This window comes from Terrapene carolina, unplaced genomic scaffold, assembly GCF_002925995.2.
Source record: "Terrapene carolina triunguis isolate 2854851 unplaced genomic scaffold, T_m_triunguis-2.0 Scaffold495, whole genome shotgun sequence".
NCBI classification, from domain to species: domain Eukaryota; kingdom Metazoa; phylum Chordata; order Testudines; family Emydidae; genus Terrapene; species Terrapene triunguis.
Window position 1 is genome coordinate 3,125,778 of NW_020664846.1, and position 16,431 is coordinate 3,142,208.

Below are 16,431 nucleotides of genomic sequence, written 5' to 3' on the forward strand. Positions count from 1 at the left end.
CCCCACTGAATTTCACTGTACCTCTATCGCCAGAGACCCCCCCAACCCCACTGAATCTCACTGCACCCCCACCCCATATTCCCAGAGACCCCCCCAACTCCAGTGAATCTCACTGTAGCCATATCCCCAGAGATCCCCCAGCTCCACCGAATTTCGCGGCACCCCCATTCCCATATCCCCCTCAACTCACAGGATGTATTTAATTTTAATAATTTGTATGAAGCCTGCAGCCTCTTTTAAAACAAATATGTGCAAATGGCTTCATGAGTGAAAGGTTGAAGGTGCTGATGTGATGTGTTTATCAAAGACCTTGTGAATTGTCTGTATCAAGTGTGTGAAAATTTAAATCGGCTGGGTTATGACAGACTCCTCCCCCCTCCTTTTCATCAGGCCGCGTTAAGCACTGGGGAGCCGGGCTCTACCATGGAGCCGGAGCAAGGGGGATATTGATGGGGCACAACCCTGAGAAGGATTCCTTACAGAAATGGCCAGTGTCTGCCACTGCCCAGCTGCTGTGGGCGGAACTTAGCCCCACCTTTTACCCTACTCCTGCCCCAGCTTGACATGTTTGTTTAAGGGGGGAGCAGCTCTGTGTGGCCCTTCTTGCCTCCATCCCCCCCAGGTTCATTAGCTTGGCATCAGACGCTGGAAGAAAACAAGCCCCAGCGTCCAGCCAGTTAAGAGAGATTCCAATTCTCCAGGTGAAATCCTGGCCCATTGAAGTCAATGGCAGAGCGACCAGTGACTTCAACGGGGACTTCATCTGGAACCTTTATCTCTGGGCCAGTGTCTGTATGACTCTTGGCATGGCCCAAGCTTCTCAGAAAGGCTAGCAGGAATATGGGGATCTCCCTGCTGGGTATGGCGGGTGGCTGCCTGTGATGGGTTGGATCACAGACCCCCCCCCACCCCGGGAGCTGTTGCCCAATGTGCCAAGACTACTTCTGCCCCCTGCTTTCCCTGCCAGCTCGGGACCCCAGCACCCCATCTGCTCCAACAAAGACCCAGGGTCTGAATTACTTGCCCCAAAGCTGCAGGTTTACCTGAAAGCAGCTAACAGAAGTGTTCCTGAGTAACCAGATCACACATCCCTTTGAAGCTTGTAATGCCTTTCCCCCGCACCCACTTATCTACCAAATCTCTCATTTCATTGGCATAAGCCACATTACTCAATCCAGATCCCCTCTTAAGACTTCTGAATTTAACCCTGTAGGTTTCAGGTGTAACCTGAAACTGTTTCAAAACCAGATCCTTAAATTTACCATAGTTTGAAGCATCATCAATAGGCATCTTATTGAATATGTCCAGAGCTCTGCCAGTCAATTTTGCTATCAATGTGGTCATCTTCTGATCTTCAGGGATGGCATGGATGGTGCACAGTCTCTCAAAGGTGATGAAATATTTGGCAATATCGCTGGACTTATCATACTGTGGACATAGTCGCTCCCATTTGTGGATTTTTGGGGAAGTGGAGCCAGCAGGTGGAGGGTTTTGTCTCTTCAATTCCATAACAGCCAGTTCATGTTTCTGGGCCTCCCTCTGGGCCTCCATAGCCCTCTTGTGGGCAGTTTCCTCTGCCTCCATAGCTCTCTTGTGGGCAGTTTCCTCTGCCTCCACCCTTGCTGTCTCTGCCTCCATAGCTCTCTTGTGGGCAGCCTCTTCCCTGGCTTTTCCTGCCTCCACAGCATTAATTTCTAATTGTCTTAGTTCTAGCCGTCTCTTATGTTGGTTTTCTTTCTCTTTTGCTTCCAGTCTAGCCAGCTCTAGTTTATTAGCGGCGTCACTGGGTACTCATTTTCCTGCTTTCTTGTGCTGGGCCACAACCCCTCTGCAGTTCACTGAAACTGGGATGCACTCAGCTCAGGGGATGCTTAGTTAACAGAGACTTTCACAGTGCCCAGTGTTCAGCCTTTCTGGATAATTTGCAACCAGTGCAGTTTTAGCTTCTTCTGATCTTCAATCTTATTTATTTTGCTTCCTTTTCTGTCCCTACTTCCCTTACCCAAAATAAGCAAACAGAAAATAAACCAGTAACCACTTTGTCTGTTCTCCAGCCACCACACTTAAAACTCACTTAAAATCACTACCAGTACCTCAAAGCAATCAGCTGTGCACAGATCCTGCCGACTACGCCACTGTGATGGGTTGGATCACAGAAACCCCCTGGGTGCTGCCACCTGATGTGCCAAGTTCTACCTCTGCTCCCGTTTTCCCTGCCAGCTCAGGACTCCAGCACCCTGTCTTGCTGAGCCAGACACTCCCGTCTGCTCCAACAAAGACCCAGGGTCTGAATTACTTGCCCCAAAGCTGCAGGTTTACCTGAAAACAGCTCACAGAAGTGTGCTTGTCTTTAGCACTCAGATGCCCAAATCCCAATGGGGTTTAAACCCAAATAAATCCGTTTTACCCTGTATAAAGCTTATGCAGGGTAAACTCATACATTGTTCGCCCTCTATAACACTGATAGAGAGATATGCACAGTTGTTTGCTCCCCCAGGTATTAATACATACGCTGAGTTAATTAATAAGTAAAAAGTGATTTTATTAGATACAGAAAGTAGGATTTAAGTGGTTCCAAGTAGTAACCGACAGAACAAAGTAAGTCACCAAGCAAAATAAAATAAAATGCGGAAATCTATGTTTAATCAAACTGAATACAGATAAGATCCTCACCAGTTCCAGAATGCTCCCTTTTACAGACTAATCTCCTTTTAGCCTGGGTCCAGCAATCACTCACACCCCTTTGTTCCAGTTTCTTCCAAGTATCCTGGGGGGTGGAGAGGCTCCCTCTTTAGCCAGCTGAAGACAAAATGGAGGGGTCTCCCAGGGGTTTAAATAGACTTTCTCTTGCAGGTGGAGACCCCCTCCTCACTCCTATGCAAAGTCCAGCTCCAAGTCCATGCATGACTCACAGTCTTTACAGGTAGAAGCCATTGTCCACATGGTATCTTGTATGTCTCCAGGAAGACTTCTTATGTGGATCGGAGCATTCCAAGATGCATTGTTCCCCAAGTGCTTCCTGATCGGGTACTTAACCTTGCAAATTCCTTCCCAAAGAAGCTGACCAAATGCCTCACAAAGCTTACTTAGAAATCAAGCAAGTATATAGCCAATATTCTTAACCTCAAGTAGAAAATGATATAGGTGTACAAATAGGATGAATAGATCTAGTAGACCATAACCTTTACAGAGATATGTTACATGGCACAGGCAGCACAAAACGTATTCCAGTTATGTCATATTCCCATAAAGCCTTATGGGAGGTACCGTCACACTGCCAATGACAGAATTACCCACTGGAGCATCCCTCTTTCATGGGTCTCACAAGTGCCAGGGACACTCGGCAGCAGCTGCACACCTGGAGCATGTCATTGCCCATGTGACGTTGTGCAGCAGGAGGAGGGTGTGACGTTGTGCAGTCTATATGGTTTTATAAAAATATAAGTGAATGTAATGTAATTGGGATATGCTTCATGCAAAGGGTCTCTTGTAAGGTATCATTACAAAGCTCATAATCTACTGAGTGTGATCATCCTATTTGTAGAAATGTACCACTCTTGTATCTAAAACTAGAAATATAAAACATAACTCTGAGGGCCTATTGTAATTATGTAAAGTGTGGGCCATTAATGATGGTTTGGAATCTTGATGACTCCCATTAACAAGGACCATTGTCTGCAGATGACTGTGTTTACCTGTGAGTCTTCCTGTATATGTGTGTGCTGGCAAGTGAGTAATGAAGTCTTGCAGTGACATGTGATCATGTCACCTGAACTGGAATCCATCTTTAACCTGGTGCTTTTCCAGTGAGGGGGGGTGAAAACCCAGAGGGACAAAGAGTTCCCGCCTTATGCAAAAGATATATAAAGGGGTGGAAGAGAACAGAGAGAGGGAGGAGCCATCATGGAGAATCCCCTAGATAACACCTAAGCTGGAACAAGAGCTGTACACCAGGAGAAAGAATTGTGCCCAGGCCTGGAAGGTGTCCAGTCTGAGAAAAACTTACTGAAGCATCTCTGAGGGTGAGATTATCTGTATTTAGTTTGATTAGGCATAGATTTGCGCATTTTATTTTATTTTGCTTGTGACTTACTTTGTTCTGTCCGTTACTACTTTGAACTACTTAAATCCTACTGTCTGTATTTAATAAAATCACTTTTTATTTAGTAATTTACTCAGAGTATATATTAATACCTGGGGGAGCAAACAGCTGTGCATATCTCTCTATCAGTGTTATAGAGGGCGAACAATTTATCCGGTAAAACGGATTTATCTGGGTTTAGACCCCATTGGGAGTTGAGCATCTGAGTGCTAAAGACAAGCACACTCCTGTGAGCTGTTTTTAGGTAAACTTGCAGCTTTGGGACAAGTGATTCAGACCCTGGGTCTGTGTTGAAGGGGACTGGAGTGTCTAATTCAGCAAGACAGGGTGCTGGAGTCCTGAGCTGGCAGGGAAAACAGAAGCAGGGGTAGTCTTGGCACATCAGGTGGCAGTTCCCAAGGGGGTTTCTGTGATCCAACCCGTCACAGCCCAGAGATTCACCTCCCAACTCTGCAGCAGTGAACAGTCAAGGAGTAGGCTGCAAGTGAGAGACTCAGAGGAAGCGTCTCTGATATCTGGGCCTGGGGAGCTTTTTGCACCCAGCTCCTGGCTGTGCCTACAGGATCAGCACCATGTGTACTGCTGGCTGGAGAAACTTCACCGGAACTATAGTCCATGCAGGCCCGGTGTAAGGATATTTTGTGGCCTAGGCAAAACTTCCATCTTGCACCACCTCCCCACCCCCCAGAGCATCGCTTATTATAAACTTTCAAAAATGAATACAGTGGAGTCACATCTTACGCGGGGGTTAGGTTCTAAGGTCAGCGCGTAAGAGGAAAATCGCTTATAGTGAAAATTACCATAAAGTACAGTACACACAGCATACACACAGTATACACTAGAACAGGGGTCCTCAACCTACGGCACGCGTGCCACCTTTGGTGATTTTTTTTTAATGGCAGGCTGCGGGTCCCAGACGCTGCTGAGCCCGCTGCCGGCCTGGGGTTCCATTCACTCAGCCGGCAGCGGGCTGAGTGGACCGGCGGCTGGGATTCTGGCTGGCAGGAGCCGGCGGACGGAACCCCAGACTGGCTGTGGGCTGAGCAGCTCCTGCTGGCCTGCGTGAACGGAACCCCAGGCCAGCAGGAGGCTGAGCGGGGCCGGCGGCCGGGACCTCGACTGGCAAGGGGCCGGCCCCCGGCAGCTCACCCAGGCCGGCAGGAGGCTGAGCGGGGCCAGCGGCTGGGACCCCGGCTGGCAGCAGGCTGAGCGGGCTGAGTGGGCCAGCGGGACAAATTCAGACTGGAAACTGGGCATAAATTTTTAACACAGAGTAATTAACCATTGGAACAATTTCCCAAGGGCCGTGGTGGATTCTCCATCACTGACAGTTTTAAATCGAGACGGGATGTTTTCTAACAGATCTGCTCCAGGGCGTATTTTGGAGATGACCTGTGTTTGCAGGAAGTCAGATTAGGTATTCACAATGGTGCCTTCTGGCCTTGGAATCTATGAATCTCTGAGGTTGGCTCCTATCCTCTTGGTTACACTCACCTGTAAATTGTGCACCAGACCAGCAAGCGCCAAGACTGATCCAAGGGCTTGTCTACACAGCACGTTACAGCCCAGGGTGTGAATCTACAGCACACCAGTTTGCTATGCAGTGATGTCCCACATGGATATTGCTACATGGCAGAAGCTGGAGCGGCTGCAGCAGCGTCCAGGGGACGTTACTGAGCAGCAAGCTGGCGTGCTGTCGATTCACACCCTGGCTTGCTGCACTGTACCTTCCCAAGGAGCCAAGCCCCACGTGGGACGTGGCTAACGCTACAGAGAAGCAACAACTGCACACAAACAAATGAGCACAGCGAAGGAACTGGACAGTGATTTGGAATGTGAGCTGAAATCAAACAAAACATTTTGCTCAACCTGAAGCAATTTTTTCCAGACATTTCAGAATTGCCAGTGAACTGGAAAATCCATGATTCACCCACCTGCACATCTCACAGCTCCAGCATAGCCAACGGAAGCCCTTCAAAGGCCTGGTATACAGGTGTGAAAATTCGATTGACCTAGCTATATTGCTCAGGACTATGAAATGTGGTTAGGTTGACACTGGCATCCGATGAAGTGGGTTTTAGCCCATGAAAGCTTATGCTCAAATAAATTTGTTAGTCTCTAAGGTGCCACAAGTACTCCTCATTCTTTATAACCACCACTGTAGATGCAGCTGGATGGGCAGAAGAATTCTTCTGTCGACCTAGCTACTGCCTCTCGGAGAAGTGGATTACCAACCCCTCCTGTCAACGTAGGAAGCAGCTGCACTGCGGCATGGCAACGCTGCAGCAGTGCCTCTGTAGTGTAGCCATACCCTGAGTCTCCAGACTGCATAGGTTGTAGCTGTTCACTCTCTTGACATAGGCAAACCCCTCCGTAACACTGATCAGTCCAGTAGCTTTTCTCCCTGCACAACAGATATGGTGGCCCAATTTCAGTGCTCCATGAAAGCAGTCCCTGTTATGATCTGACAGAGTGGTATAATTTCTAGGGCTGTCAAGTGATTAAAAAAATTAATTGTAACTAATCGCACTGTTAAACAATAAAAGAATACCATTTATTTCAATATTTTTGGATGTTTTCTACATTTTCAAATATATTGATTTCAGTTACAACACAGGATACAAAGTGTACAGTGCTCACTTTATATTTATTTTTGATTAGAAATATTTGCACTGTAAAAAATAAAAGAAATAGTGTTCTTCAATTCACGCAATACAAGTACTGTAGTGCAATCTCTTTATCATGAAAGTTGAACTTATAAATGTAGAATTATGAACAAAAAATAACTGTTTTCAAAAATAAAACAACGTAAAACTTTAGAGCCTGCAAGTCCACTCAGTCCTATTTCTTGTTCAGCCAATCAAGTTTGTTTACATTTGCAGGAGATAATGCTGCCCATGTCATCTGAAAGTGAGAACAGGCGTTCGCATGGCACTTTTGTAGACGACGTCACAAGATATTCATGTGCCAGATGCGCTAAAGATTCATATGTACCTTCATATTTCAACCACCATTCCAGAGGACATGCATCCATGCTGATGACGGGTTCTGTTCGATAACGATCCAAAGCAGTGCGGACCGACGCATGTTCATTTTCATCATCTGAGTCAGATGCCACCAGCAGAGGGTTGATTTTCTTATTTGGTGGTTCAGGTTCTGTAGTTTCCACATCAGAGTGTTGCTCGTTTAAGACTTCTGAAAGCATGCTCCACATCTCGTCCCTCTCAGATTTTGGACAGCACTTCAGATTCTTAAACCTTGGGTCAAGTGCTGTAGCTATCTTTAGAAATCTCACATTGGTACCTTCCTTGCGTTTTGTCAAATCTGCCGTGGAAGTGTTCTTAAAACGAACAACATGTCTTGGGTCATCATCCGAGACTGCTATAAAATGAAATATATGGCAGAATACAGGTAAAACAGCAGGAGACATACAATTGTCCCCTAAGGAGTTGAGTCACAAATTTAATTAATGCATTATTTTTTAACGAGCATCATCAGCATGGAAGCATATCCTCTGGAATGGTGGTCGAAGCATAAAGGGGCATACGAATCTTTAGCATATTTGGTATGTAAATACCTTGCAATGCTGGCTACAAAAGTGCCATGCGAACGCCCGTTCTCACTTTCAGGTGACATTGTGAATAAGAAGCAGGCAGCATTATCTCCCATAAATGTAAAGAAATTCATTTGTCTTAGTGATTGGCTGAACAAGAAGTAGAACTGAGTGGACTTTTAGGCTCTAAAGTTTTACATTGGTTTCAGAGTAGCAGCCGTGTTAGTCTGTATCCGCAAAAAGAACAGGAGTACTTGTGGCACCTTAGAGACTAACAAATTTATTTGAGCATCAGCTTTTGTGGGCTACAGCCCACTTCTTCAGATGCATAGAATGGAACATATATTAAGGAGATATATATACATACACATACAGAGAGCATGAAAAGGTGGAAGTTTTACATTGTTTTGTTTTTGAGTGCAGTTATGTAACAAAAAAAAATCTACATTTGTAAGTTGCACTTTCACGATAAAGAGATTGCACTACAGTACTTGTATGAGGTGAATTGAAAAATATGTTTTCTTTTGTTTATCATTTTTACAGTGCAAATATTTGTAATCAGAAATAATAATATAAAGTGAGCACTGTACATTTTGTATTCTGTGTTTTAACTGAAATAAATATTTTTGAAAATGTAGAAAAACATCCAACAATATTTTTAAAATTTCAATTTGTAGTCTATTGTTTAACAGTGCGATTAAAACTGCGATTAATTGTGATTAATTTTTTTAATCACAATTAATTTTTTGAGTGAATTGCATGAGTTAACTGCGATTAATCGACAGCCCTAATAATTTCCCCTGGGCTTGTTTATTAGACTCATTTTCATGCAGGCTCAAATCTTATAGGGTTTTTTCCTTGCTTGTCTCTCCATTGTTATGTTACTGCAGCCCATGTGATTCCCTGCGTCGCACTCGCTGTCAGTGCCTTCTAGGGCATTAGCCAGCAACACAGACATCAGAAACCTTGTGACTTTTAGCTCTAAGATGCATCGTTTAATGATTATCCATGTTAAACTTCCTCCGCTTCGTCTCAGGCCCCCGCTGCCCCCATGCCATGGGAGCCTGCCTGCAGCTGATCTTTTCTAAGGTATTAACAGTGGATCCAATTTTAGTGGCGTCAGCAAATTTCACCACCTTCCCCCAAGTCATTTATAATCGAATTGGAAAGCTACATCCCTGGCACTGACTCTGCGGCCGCCCACTGGTATCTGTTGATATCAACATGACCTGATGTCCTTTCAACCAGGTAGCTTTCGAGTTTATATCCCTGTACTCCACAGCAGCAGGGGTTCTCTGTGTATTAGTTAAATCACACTGTTTACAGGGTGCCATAATCACAGTCTATAAGTATTTACATGAGGAACAAATATTTAATAATGGGCTCTTCGGTCTAGCAGAGTAAGGTCTAACACAACCCCATGGCTGAAAGTTGAGGCTAGACAGATTCAGATTGGAGATAAGGTGTATGTTTTTAACAGGGAGGGTAATTAACCATTGGAGCTATTTACCAAGGGTCATGGTGGATTCTCCATCACTGACACTATTTAAATCAAGATTGGATGTTTTTACTAAAAGACCTGCTCTAGTTCAAACAGCAGTTATTTCAGGGAAGTTCTCTGGCTGTGTCGTACAGGAGGCCAGACTGTGTAATCACCGTGGCCCCTTCTATGAATTTCCATTTGTAACCCATCTCCTTAGCAAGTTCCGCTGGGCTGCAGTTCATAAGAGATCCAGAATCTGACTTGGGGGATGGGGGTTCCTGGGTTTGTATGAGCCAGAAGCTCACACAGGAAAAAGGTTTGAAATCTAAGAGAGTGTAAATGTCAAGGAGTCCAGGACGAATTACCCAGAGTGTGAAAGGGGCCCAGGAGGGGGTTAGGATGAGAAGTGATGGGGAAAGGAAAGAAGGGAACATGTGGATCATCCCCAAGGGGTGGAAGCCCCCCGTACTGCAACATTAAAAAGAAGCCGGCACCAAGCCAGGGGAACTGACTGTGCCCTTGGTTCTCACAGCTCCCGCAGGAGCCATGCTGCCAGGGGCTCCACGCAGCCCCACATCACAGAGGGGTGAGTAGCACAAAGGGCTGGGGAGGGCGAGGCAAGAAATTGTTGGAGGCTGGATGAGCACTGAATGGGCAGGGTCTTGTGGAAAAAACAGTCTGTGATCATGTAATTAATGAGTGTCTCATGGTGTCTTCGCACAAGAGGGATGAATGAAAGTAGCACAAGCAGCCTTAATTCTGTCATTTACTAATTTCTGAGTGCTCGACATTGCAACCTGAATTGCATTTTTAACATAGGGCGTTTGTGTTTTAATGTCATTTCTTAAGTTTTTAAAAAAGTAAATGGAATAAACAGAAATTCCATCATGCAGAACCACGCTGTCGCCAGTATAAGTAGCCATCGGGGCTAGAACTTTTAGACCCTCCAGCACTCAAGCTAATAGAATAACCGGAAGCAGTAGAAGGCTTGCCGGGGGATGAGACACATGCTTTGTCAGTAGGTTTCACAACTACTGGCTGACACCAGAGGACTGTTGGGACTCAGGAATGTTGGGTTTGATTCCAAGTTCTGGAGAGGAGTGCGCTCTAGTGGTTATAACCTTTCTGCCCATGCTCCCTGCCCTTGCCTCCTCATCTGCTCCTATTCCTGCTCCTAGCCCCCGTTCCTTATCCCTCTGCCTTAAAGAGAAGCTGCTTCTTCCTTCATCTCCATGCTGCCAGGGCACCAGCTGGAGCAGCAACTTGAAGAGCACTGAGAGATGGTCTGTCTTACTTCTTTCAGTTTCAGTGGATCAGCAGCTTCCAGCAGCCTGGAGGACCAATTGCACATAAAGTCTGGCTGCAGCCCTAGAAAGGAGCATGCTCAGTCACTCTGGGGGGATGGCACATGTGCAGTTAGGGTGACCAGATGTCCTGATTTTAGTGCAGTCCACTCATACCAAGGAGGCGTGGGGGGCTGGAGCATGCTCAGTGTGGACGGAATATTTGGGAAATGTAGCTGCCAAACTCTAAGAAACCATTAGTGAACATGTGCTTACTGTATTTGTCAGGGGCTTATCACTTGGCTGATTTTCATCGGGATGGCAAAAGGCACCTCGCTGACCTTAGGGCAACTCCCCTTACCAAATTTCAAGTTCAAAGCACAGAGGCCCTGGACCTTCTCAATGAAACAGTTGTAAGGATTTTTTAACATGGACAAACTGATGTATTAGTCCCTAATCTTATTCTTGGAAATGGCTGAACATTTTTTTGCGGAACTGTTCCAGAATAACTCCTCCCGAGGCATATGCCCAGCATGGAAAACTTTAGCCAGAAAGGTCACATTTTGGAACAGTTAGAAGGAACTGAAAATAGGGTCTTCTTACGGAGAGCGTCAGGCAACTTCAACTGTAGGTGGCACTACCAACTTCTCCTATAATGAGAGTCATGTGGCCAAATCCCAGTTCATTGCCTATCACATGGAGAACTTCTCCCTTGGTCTTTTAGGGCTGAGAAAAGAGGAATTTATCCCTATGAACAGCAATTGGGGGGAAAAATAAGGCCAAACATTTTGAGTCTGTTGCTTAAAGTTAAGCACCTAAAGAAGTGGCCGGGTTCTCAGAGGAGGAGCCCCAGCAGTGGCCACTGACTCCAATGGGGCCAAGTGTGGAAGGCGGTGGGTAAAAGCCACACTCAGTGAGCTCTCTTCCTTGCCTTGTGACAGGTTGTCACATCCCACGGAGCCATCCAGAGGCAGCACTGCCTTTGTGGTGAATGGAGTTAAGAGGTAGATGGGTACGGTGGAGTGTGCCCCTAGAGAGAACAATAGCTGAGAGCTGTCATATCCCAGCGGTTCTCTGCTGCTGCTGTAGAGTGTGCAACCTCTACAGGACAATTTTTTCCACCTGATTGTACCTAAAAAGGGGAACAACCTGCTAAACTGCCCCCATCCCAAAACAGGATGTCGGGATAAACCTTCCTTCCACTCACCACTGTCTCTCATCCTTCCGACTTCTACTGCCGTGGGTTTGACCCAGGTACCAGTGGACTCCCAGTTGGAGACACACTGGCATAAATAGACCAGCTAACAGACATGCAGAATACTGTTCAATTGTATTGCTATGTTCCTATGCTGCACTCATCCCTGCGGGATCTGGGATCATGCAACACTAGAGCCGTGGCTTTCATAGCATAAAGCACAACTCATTTTCCCACAGGGAGATGAAATAAATGAAAGAAGAAGGAGACAACAAGGGAGCAGATGTTTCCATTTGGTTTTAGTCCAGGACTTTAATCACTACAGAGACATATACTCCCTGCTCCCATCCCCACCCCAGACAGCAGAGCCGGAGACAGCCAGATGTTGCCATCACAAAGAATGTTCCTTTGGCCAGAAATGGCTCATACTCAGGGCTGCATAGCTCTGCCAGTTAGGAGTGAGATTTTTTGCTGATATCATTATGCTGGTAAAAGCTCTCTTGTAGATGCACTTATTCCAGGATAATGGTGCTTATACCAGGATAGCTTAGGCCAGATCTACACTACACAGTTTTGGTGTCATAGCTATGTTGGTTAGGAGTTCGAAAAAATCACCCCCAACAGACAGGGCAAACCCCCTCATTTCGATGCAATTTACCCCTAGAAAGCAGAGTTGTTTGCCAGTGCAGTGCATGGCATTCAGGGCAGTGGTTTAACTAGATCGGCAAAGGAACTCCACGGTTAGAGCTCAACTGACAACGCCGCTGTCAAGCAGACTAGCCCCCACTCCGGTTCCTCAGCTTCCATCAGTCCCCTGGCCTGAGCACTTCTACACCAGTATCATGGCGTCTGCACTAGAGGTGGGGCTTTGCTGCTTTCTCTAGGCTGGTATAGTTAAAGCAGCAACATTTGTAAGTGTAGACGAGGCCACAGTCTCACGTACCGAGTGACTTTTATAGACAGAGTTTCAGCCAAATGGTGACTAGCTATTTTTGAGTATACCAGTGGGCAAAGGTCCTGGCCAAATGCTCCTCTTCCGTCTGCTTATCTGAGTGGAGGAGGGGGCCCAGTTGGGGGCTGGCGAGTGGGGGGGAGGTTTGGTTTGAAGTCTGCAGCATGATTCCTTCCTCCCCCACTTCCCCATGGTTGCCACTTAATGCTCAAAATGCAGGAAGAGTAAAGAGCTGCCTGGGGCAACTGCAATGATTTAGCAAACCTAGTGCATCTGCTCCTTTGTCTGCAGCACAGACCCATCGATTCCATTGACATCCCAGTTTGGGCAACTGAATGTGCATGCAATTCCCATCAGGCTTGTCGCTGCAGCCCTAGAAAACAATCCTGCAACATGCAATGCAAATCCCACTCCAGTCCCCTCTCTGCCTTGAATGGGAGTGCTGGACAACAGGACATGGCCCATTACCATCCGTGAGGCTGGCTGGCTAAAGCAAAGACTGATATGCCTACCTTGGTGTCTTCTGTGTCTGACTGAGTGCTCGTTTCTTCATCATAGAGGTCGGACTCCTCAGAGGCAATTGGCACTTGGACAGTCAGGTTGGGGTTGTTAATGAAATTCATGTGGTCCAGCTCATCCACAAACAACTGCTCTTTCCCAGCTACTCCATCCATATACTCCGACTTGGAATCCTGGCCTGAATCCATGTGGTTTAGCACATAGTTGTCTTTCTTATTATCCTCTTGTTCCTCGGCTGGCTCTCTCTTCTCCTTCCACCGCAGGTGAAGTAGCATGAGGACAGTTCTCTTTACAAAGTCAATCGCCCTGGTGATCCTGCCAATAGCAATCTGCAAATTGTTCATCTCGCCATCATCATCAGAAGCCGCAAGGCTATCGGCGCTGAAGGAGCTCAGCAGCAAAGCTAAGAAAAGGTTCAGGACCTGGAGGGGACAAAAGCAAACACCAGGTTTAGTGTCAGACATGAGCACAGTCCTAGGGTCTAGATCAGGCGGGGATCTCAATATTTTCCATGGTGTGGACCACGCCTTACTAAGACAAAATCTCATATGGACACCACCCTCCCGTTTGTGACTGTGTGGACTTGACCCTCCCATCCACAATTGCCTGTGGCCCTGACAGCAATTGCTCCCCTCTGGAGGAGTCGCAGTAGGAAAGTGCGGATCCATTTGTAAGGGAAGGTCTTCGCTGCTTGGTTGACCCAGGTGATCAGCACCCAGGTCTGAGCACCCGGTGAGCCTCGCCCAAGAGTGAGCATCCCGGCTGCAAAGTGACGTGCCCTTCCTTGGCTGAGGCACCCTGGAGTCTTTCCCATGCAGGTGCCCATTGTGGGAGAACTCGTCTGTCCTGAGGGAGGGGGGGATTGTGAGAAGATAGCGCACTATTTTCCCGTGTCCTCACCGCAAAGCGGGTGGGTTCCAGCTTGAGTTAAAGCAGAGCCCAGGTTAACTGCACTGTGCAGATATAGCTTCAGTATCTGTAATGCAACACAGTGTGGTGTTGCTTCTGTAAAAAGGTCTGTCACCCCATCACCTCCTCGTGTTCTGTGCTGCTATTTCGTCTCCATCCCCAATCTCCCCTGCCTGGTCTGTTCCCAGAGCTGGTGCCCTTCTTCCCATGTTCCCCTGGACATGCTGCCCAGCTGCCTCATTCCTTCCTCCCCTGCTGGTGGCCCCCATTTCTCCTTCTCGGTTCCATCTGCCTTTCCAGCCCCACAGGCTCTCCTCTGCAGTGAAGAGCCTGAGAGCTGTAGAAGCAACTGGAGATGAAGGGAGAAGAACCAGCACCATGTGACCAGACAGCTCTCCACAGACCACTGGCTCCATGTGTAACACCAACAGACCCCGGTCATCATCGGGCGGGATCGAATCTGGGACCTCTGGAGCTTAGTGCATGAGCCTCTACAGCATGAGCTAAAAGGCAACTGCCTCTTAGCTAAGGCTGCAGAGCAAACTCATTAATCTCTCTAAGTGATCTTGGTGCCACCAGATGGGATAGAACACCACACCCAGGAGCTGTGTGGGTTACACTGGCACCACACTTTGGCTCCCTCCTGAGCCAGCAGAAGTAACATAGGCCCTGAGTCAACCAGGCCCTGAGTCAAGCATGTGTCTGACATTCAGTATGTGAGTGGTTCACTACTCTACTAGAACTATTCACAGAGTTGTAGCAGGGTCACCAACTCTCACGATTTTATCGTGTTTCTCACGATATTTGGTGGTTTTTTGTAAATCCCAGCTCCTGGATCACGTGATTACATGGGAATCTTGGCTTTTATTTCAATGAAAGTGAGCTTCTAGCCCTCATAGCTACAGAGAAAAGCTTCAAAATGTGGCCCGGGTGCCTCCACTGAGCATTTTTCACCCCATCAATGAGGACTAACAACTTACTTTTCATTTTTTGTTTGCAATGTTGTTGTAGCTGTGTTGGCCCCAGGATATGAGAGACACAAGTTGGGCGAGGCAATACCTTTTATTGGACCAGCTTCTGCTGGTGAGAGAGACAAGCTTTTGAGCTGCACAGAGCTCTTCTTTGCTGTCTCTTTCACCAACAGAAGTTGATCCAATTAAAGATATTACAGCACTCACCTTGTATCTCTTTTAATTTTTTGTAATACAAGCTGAGATTCTTGTGGACTCACGTGACTCCAGAAGCTGGAGCTTACAAAACCAAAACCAATAGCGTGAGACTCATGATAACTCAACTCGGGAGAGTTGGTAATGCCGCAGTGCTCAAGGACCGCCCTGGGTCATCCATGGGAGACTGAAAGTGTGAGAGTTTTCAAAACAGGCAAGTGTTGCATTAACCTTTTGGTACAAAGAGGCTTTTCCTTGCACTGGGCACAGAACCATCCAATTCATGCATTCATCTGTTTCTTTATGGATCTGCACTACAGGCAATCCCTAGCATTCAAAAATCCTGAGTTAACCTAATGGGAGCAAGCTCCATGACTTCCCACCATCCTTGTCTTGACTCATCACCTTGGGTGGAGCTTTGGGGGCTGAGGAGCTGTGCCCCAGGCCCTAATCTACTGGTGATTGCTCCCCTCTGCACTGCGCAGTAGTGAAGAGCATGGGGCCCTGCGCACGGACCCTCTCATGGGATGCCCTGCCTCAGTCCCATATTGCACTGGCTGCATTCCCACCATTGTCTTCGCTCCAGAGGACGCCCCATTGCACAAAGAGCTAATTGGTCCAACCACAGCTTTTGCCCCAGTATCCAGCGACTCTGACCCTCCCCAGAGAAAGGCTAGCCTCGCTGCGCAATGGGAGCCGCTGGTGCTTTACAGGGTACAGCAGCATCGCCCAGAACGTGAAATGCATTTGCTGTGAAAAACTGACCCCTCCAGTCCAGCCCCCACAGCTGTTGATGTTTGTGCCTCCCGGTGCCAGGAGCACATTTGAGAAGGGAATTAGCTGCTATTCAAGGTCACTGCTGTTTTCGCATGGCTCATGCCATATGACTTAAACAGAGTCTTTAAATAAATCCCGGGGACCACACCAGTTTAATACTCACGTTAAGTACCAATTACAGCTAATCATTTCTGTTGCTGTTGTCTCCGGAGTGTTTCGGCAGGAGTTGATTACCTTGTCACCTGAGTGACTTCCTCCCTTCCCCCTTTAATAATGCCAAAGGAAATGCCCAAAGTGTCATTACTAGTAAAGGGCAATGGCATTATCTGGGGGGAGGGCTCCATAAATATACATCACTGTAGCCAGAATTCTTAGGCCATCACCTGGTTTATGCTCCAGGACCTGAAACACAGTACTGGGCTGGTTTCCCTACGCAGAGAGGGCATGGAAGCGGGTCCAGGCTGCTCCCCTTTACCTGGGACTCTGCAGAAG

The 16,431-nt window shown here is 47.1% G+C and overlaps 1 protein-coding gene across 1 annotated transcript in view; it reads right to left on the reverse strand.

Moving 5' to 3' along the window:
• LOC112110157 (sodium channel protein type 4 subunit alpha) overlaps positions 1-16,431 on the reverse strand; it is a gene marked incomplete at its 5' end in the record, with an annotated part of 67,878 nt that overhangs the window by 38,456 nt on the left and 12,991 nt on the right. The window contains one exon of the mRNA XM_026658661.2: positions 13,081-13,509. Within this exon, the coding sequence (XP_026514446.2) occupies positions 13,081-13,509 (429 nt within the window). The remainder of the gene's footprint in view (positions 1-13,080; positions 13,510-16,431) is intronic.